At 54.9% G+C, this 6,141-nt stretch overlaps 1 protein-coding gene across 1 annotated transcript; it reads left to right on the forward strand.

Annotated features, from left to right (window-relative positions):
• The first annotated feature begins 4 nt into the window (after positions 1-4).
• On the forward strand, positions 5-445 carry Bhlhe23 (basic helix-loop-helix family, member e23). The gene has a single exon (XM_005409997.1). The coding sequence runs from the start codon at positions 5-7 to the stop codon at positions 344-346; it is 342 nt and encodes a 113-aa protein (XP_005410054.1). The 3' UTR covers positions 347-445.
• Positions 446-6,141: the final 5,696 nt, after the last annotated feature.

Below are 6,141 nucleotides of genomic sequence, written 5' to 3' on the forward strand. Positions count from 1 at the left end.
CCGCATGCACGACCTGAACGACGCGCTGGACGGGCTGCGCGCCGTCATCCCCTACGCGCACAGCCCGTCGGTGCGCAAGCTCTCCAAGATCGCCACGCTGCTGCTGGCCAAGAACTACATCCTCATGCAGGCGCAGGCCCTGGACGAGATGCGGCGCCTGGTGGCCTACCTCAACCAGGGCCAGGGCCTGGCCGCGCCCGTCGCGCCGGCGCCCCTGACGCCCTTTGGCCAGGCCGCCGTGTACCCCTTCTCGGCGGGTGCCGCCCTGGGCCCCTGCCCCGACAAGTGTGCCGCCTTCTCCGGCTCGCCCTCTGCGCTCTGCAAACACTGCAGCGAGAAGCCGTGACCACGACGAGGCCGCGGCCGCGCGCCCCCTGCGCCCCTTTCCCCAGGACTGTCCCCGCTCCTGCGCCGGAGATGCAGACCGCCCGCCGCTGACAGCCGGTGCGCGGGACCTGGCGCTGGAACCCACGTCCGGAACCCGCAGCGTCCCCTGTCCTCAACAGGGAGTGGCGGGTGACCGTCGCGCTCCCTTTGTGCAGCGCCAGTCACTTCCAAAAGCAGCCTGCAGCGGGGTCCCAGGGGCGCAGCCAGGGTCGCCTGGCTCGGCTTGTCCGGAGGACCGCCCCGCCGGGCGTGACCCAGAGGACGCCTGGCCCGGCCGCCCCTCCCGGCTGCTCCGGTCTCCAGCTCCTGCAGGCGGCGGAGGGGCTGCGCACCGCAAGGCCGCGAGTGTGGTTGTCGGCAAAGGAGCTGGAGTCGGGTGCGAGAAAGCTCCGGGCAAGGAGCTCTTCGGCTTCTCTGAGTCTGAGTTTGATCTACTTATTTGCTGGCCATCCTAGAGGCTCAGGATCAGAACTGCCCTGGACAGACAGCTGCCTGGAAGTCTGCGAATTCACCCCTAAATGCCCTGGACTCCCCAGCCTCGCCTCTGCCCGCTGCCTAAGAGCGCTGCGTGGAGAACCGGTCCTTGATGCCACTGCACACTTGACCCTGGAGGGTCCTCGGAGGAAGCCATCGACCCCAGGACCGACCAAGCCCCCACCCCAGCGACTCCCGCGCATTTCTGAGGGAGGGAGGAGGCCGGGCTACGGGTGAGTACCCTGTGGGGAGCCCTGCGCACCGCGGATGGGTCTGGGCCGTGTGAGCTCGGAATCCCGCGGCTGCCCTGGCCCCCGGGACGGGCACATCCTGGCAGGGACCTCGCTCTGTGCGTGGCTTTGCGACCGGCAGCCTCCGAGGGGCCAGTGCTTGACGTTGGCCATCGTAAATGCTAAGGGCGACAGAGCCATTGCCGGAGAAGCGCCTGTCTATGGCGCTTAACTTGTATGCATTTCAAAGGGCCCTTTTGTATTTGCAAATCAAAGTGTGTGATGAAGTCTTACTCATAAAGACGTTTGTTTAACACTGGTTTTTGCCAAATTCCATTTTTATTCTTTGTTCCATCTCCCCAGCAGGCTAGTTTTCAGTTCTGCGAATTTAAAAAGCTGAGTGCTAAGACATTTATCGATAAATTAGTGCAGGAAAACTGGAAACCCAAATGTCCTAAGGTCATTTCAAAGCAATCCTACATCAACTTTAAAAATTACTTCCATATGATAATTTGAGATAGCTGTATATTTCATTTAAGACCAGAGATGTGTGCACCAAAATAAAGTATTGGATTTCAATTTCTTTTGCAAAAATAATATGATTAAATTTTAATATCAAATTATGTAGTGTCCATCTGTGACTGAATTAATGATTTCAATTTTCAAACAACTGCGTGCATTTGGGAGCCCTGCTTTTAGGACGCAAAAAGTCTCCAAGATGCTGATACTGACCCTTAAGCTACCACTCATTAGCAAATAAATGAAATTAAAAGAAAAAGGTGAAAGAGAAGAACCTGTCTTTCCCCCTTTGGGTGAAAAACAAGTTTTCAAAAAAGGCTACTTCACTAATCAAAATTTTCTTTGATAATTTACCTTAAGTAAAAATTCAAATTAAATTGAAACTTTTAAAAAATAATTGTCAAGCTGTTTATCTATTGTTCCCCCAAAATATCAGCAACCTACTTTCCCTGGGGTTGAGCGGAGGATTGTTTTTCAAAGTGAAATTTAGTAGCCTTCTCAGCTGTAGCCACTAATAAAGCAATGCCGTCTATCAAAATGAAAGTCACAGGTTTCCGGTTCTAAGACCGCCCCCAAAGCCAGGTGCCACACAGCAAAATCGCACCAGCAAGGATCCCTGTCTGGAGCAGGGTGAGGGTGCTCCCTGCAGGTGGGGCCTGGGACCTGTCTGTCCGGAAGGATGTGTCCCCTGCAGTGTGCAGAGCGTGGCGGTGGGTCTTCCCCTGGCACGTGACCAGTAAGGGCTAGGGCTTCCCCAGAGCTGGGCAGAGGGGTGACACAGGGAAGAGCCTCACTTATCACCTCGATTTAAACCAGCTCATCTTCAGGTTCTTAGGTAAGAAGTGCAGTACGGTGAGGTCCCCCACAATGTCCCAGGACGGAGCTGTCACCACCAGCCCCGTGAGTCAGTGCATCCATACCAGGAGAGAATTTAGACCGTGGACAATGCACATTTTCAAGTGGCCACATAAAAGGTGAACAGAAGCAGATGAAATTAATTATATCGGTGAATATTATTCAACCCAGTGTATCCAAAAAATATCATCTCCACATGTAATCGATGCTTTAAAATTATTACCGACACATTTCACTCTTTTTGGAACTAAATCTTCAAGCTGCAGTCTTGCTGCCGAGCACACCTCCGTTCCAATCAGCCATGGTTCTGGGCTCGGTGGCTGCGTGTGGCAGTGGCCATCGGGTTGGATAGGGCAACCCCGGCTGCACACGCAGGGTCCCATGAGCTCTTTGCTTCCCCCAAGAAATGTCTGCTGATTTGGGGGATAAATTCCAAGAAAATAGGCAACGCCTTGTTTCTTTTCTCATCCTGAGTCACTGAGTCTTTCTTCCTCCGAAGTGTAGCTGGGGCCAGGACAGCTGGCAAGAAAAGCAAGAAGAGCCACTGTCAGCTTTCTGCCAGGGGTGGTGGCTGCATGTCCAGTGAGTGTATGCTTCCCGGGCCCTCCAGCCTTGCCTTAGCAAACGCACCAACACCTGGGCATTGTCCAGAGCAGCCACTTAGAAGGTAGGAACCCTACACCACCACTGGTGGTGACCCCAGTCCTCCTCGACCTTGAGGGGGTTAGTCTTGGAGCAGTGGCATCTTCTTCCCCTGCTGACCACACAAATGAAAGTCTCAGCCCTGCTTGGTGGGAATCTGCAGAGTGGACTCATAGAATCACAGGTCGGGAGCCCCTGGGCTGGCCTTCATTTGGGAAGGGACTCCTTGGTGAAGCTCAGCTGCTGGGGGCTTGGGAACTTGCGGCAGAAGCAAGTTGCGCAGCTGCATCTTGTACTGTCTTTATTCATGGTCTTCTATCCACACCAGCCTGCTGCCCACCCTGGCATCCACAAGCTTGCCAGGCAAGAGCAGAGTGCTGAATAGGTCAGAAGAAAAAAGTGGGGACTCACGGCCTCTCCTTTCCTTAAAATACTCAGACTATCTCTCTTCCCAAGTTTGGACGCCCTGTGATCACTGTATCTAAAATACTTATAGCCCCAAAACCTGCCACTCTGCCTACATGCAGGATTTTCCCAACTACACGATAGGATTGCGGTACTTCTGGCTCCGATGGTGCCCAAGGTACCTCATAGCCAAAGATCTTTGATTTTCCTACAGCTAAGAAATGCACTTGCCTGAAACACATCCCTGATTTGCAGACACAGGTCACAGGAGGGCAGAGCGGTACCTGCTCATCTCCAACTCCAGGGCCCTGGAGTCACCCACACCTCTCCCCTGCAGGCCCTCCTCCCCCTACCCATGCGCTCCTGTTAGGCAGGTTGTTTTCCAGCTGTTCATTTCATTGTTCATTTCATCCAAAAGATGAGATTTCCCTCTCACTTGGGCAGATGTCCAGAGTCACCGGGGAGCCTCTTTCACTGTATGATTAAGTTAAAGAGCATCCCAGCACAGATGAGCTCCACCAAATATGCATGCCTGTTTCCCTCGTAGCTGGGAACACTGGTAGAAGAGGCACCTCTTCATAAAGGACAGATATTGTTTTCCTAAAGGGGTGGGTGAAAGGCGCAAAGCACCATGCCAGCCCCCAAGAACTCCGAGTGTAGCCACCAAGTAGCAGCTTCTAAGCCTCGCTTAATGCAGCAGAGCATGATTACAGCAATTTTTTAATGTAAATTTGTTTGTGATATGTTTTCAGTCTAATCACTTTGGCATCCCATTTGAAGGGATATAGATAGAGGGATTTGCAGTGTATTAAGTCATTTCTCCAACAATTGCCTCTTTGGACTTGGAGCCCTGGCCATGGGCTCCGATGCCCCAATGAAAGTCTGTTCCATATAGTTAGAAAGGTAATACACATCTGCAGATTTAACCTATCTACTGTAAAACCCATCTACTGTAAATACAGAAAGGTTCAAATGATTAACAAAACGACCTTTCAAGGCAGCGTTTTCTCTGTGGTAGAAAGTGATTTGTGCTGGTTCTTTGGTAGGAAGTGCCCGAGGTGTATGCGCTCATGTAATGTAGAAATCCTGTTGCTGAGCAACTCTGAGATCAGAAATACTCTTGAAGGTGATGTAAAGGAGGGAAGCCCTAGGGAGGTACCCGCGCGGGGAGGTTCCCTGAGGAACCTCGCTGCCGGTGTTGCTGGCTGGATCTGTGGGGTCGGCGTCCCAGGGAGCCGCGGCTGCTTGTGAGATCAGGGAGCCGCGGCTGCTTGTGAGATCAGGGAGCCGCGGCTGCTTGTGAGATCAGGGAGCCGCGGCTGCTTGTGAGATCAGGCGCACAACTGCCTCCCGGCATGAGCAGCCACAGCCTGCACTTCTGAGAGGTACAGCCGTCAGAACACAACGCCGAGCCATGCGTGGTGGACCTGCCGGCAGTTCTGTCTCCCAAACACTCAGCCGCCTGGCGTGCTCACCTAGCAGGGGCCACAGCCGCGAGAGCGTGATCCGGCTCGGGTTCACAGGAGCAGCCCTCAAGCTCCAGAGAGTGAGCAGCCGCTGCATGCTCCGCCTCCATCCGCCCCTGGGGCCCACTTTGTTCAAAGCAATGAGCCACAGTCAGTCGCCCTCCTGGGGCCCCTGATTTGTCCTGACGTGAGGCCCGTCCCCCGCAGTCCCGTGTGGATTGTTCTGGCTGTCCTGATGAGGCCTTGGAGAGTCCGGATATTTGGCCGCCACCCTGAGATACACACAGGACTGCGTGGCTCCCTGATGGCCACAAGGCATCTGACAGGATGAATTTGTGCTGCCGCTGTCTGCAGCCTCTGAGTGCTTGCGGCATGTGGAGCCAGCGTGTGCCTGACTCTCTCAGAGCTTCCCGCTTCCTAACCTCAGATGGCACCGATGTCACAAAATCCCTGGGAGCAAATGCTCTCTGCACCTCCCGTGCAGGGGGATAACTGTCTCTTGGAGCCCTAGTCCCACGGGGCGGTGAGTCCAGGTCGTTCGCAGCCTGCCTTGCCTGGGGGCTCCACACCAGTCTGAGGAGGAGCCAAGACGACTGGGGCCGAGTGGCACGCTCTCGTGGCTGGTCTGGTGTGGGCGGGGACCAGGATGAAGGTCCCCAAACCCTCTGTGCGTGGTTTTGTGTGGCGCAGCTGGGACACGCTGGCAGAGGCTCCGCACTCCGGGTGCTTGGAGTGGGAACACCTTGAGTGCCAGCCGCCGGGAGTCGCCCCACTGCTCTCTGCGTGCCAGTGGCTGCTGACGGGACCACTGACAGAAGAGCAGGCCTCCGGTGATGGCCCTGACCCGCCCTTCTGGACAGAGCCACCCCCGCAGCATGTCCTCCACGGTCTCAGCAGACAGTGCCATAAAGTCATTGCTTCCACTTCAGACGTCGTAGACACACGGGCAGGCATTTGTTTCACATTGGAGGAGCTGCGTTTCTGAAGACAGGGCCTCTCCCTGCTGCGGGGTTTGGGAAGAGTCCTCCTATTTGCCCTTGGATCTTTGCTCTGAACGTGGGGCTGGCAGTGCCATGGAGAAAAGCAGATGCATTCCCAGCTTTCCTTTCTGTGCCTTTTGGCACCAGGTGGAGACGCATTGCCCCAGAAGGCACAGTGTCTGC

The sequence above is a fragment of the Chinchilla lanigera genome, unplaced genomic scaffold (genome assembly GCF_000276665.1).
Source record: "Chinchilla lanigera isolate Chin_1 unplaced genomic scaffold, ChiLan1.0 scaffold00127, whole genome shotgun sequence".
Taxonomy (NCBI): domain Eukaryota; kingdom Metazoa; phylum Chordata; class Mammalia; order Rodentia; family Chinchillidae; genus Chinchilla; species Chinchilla lanigera.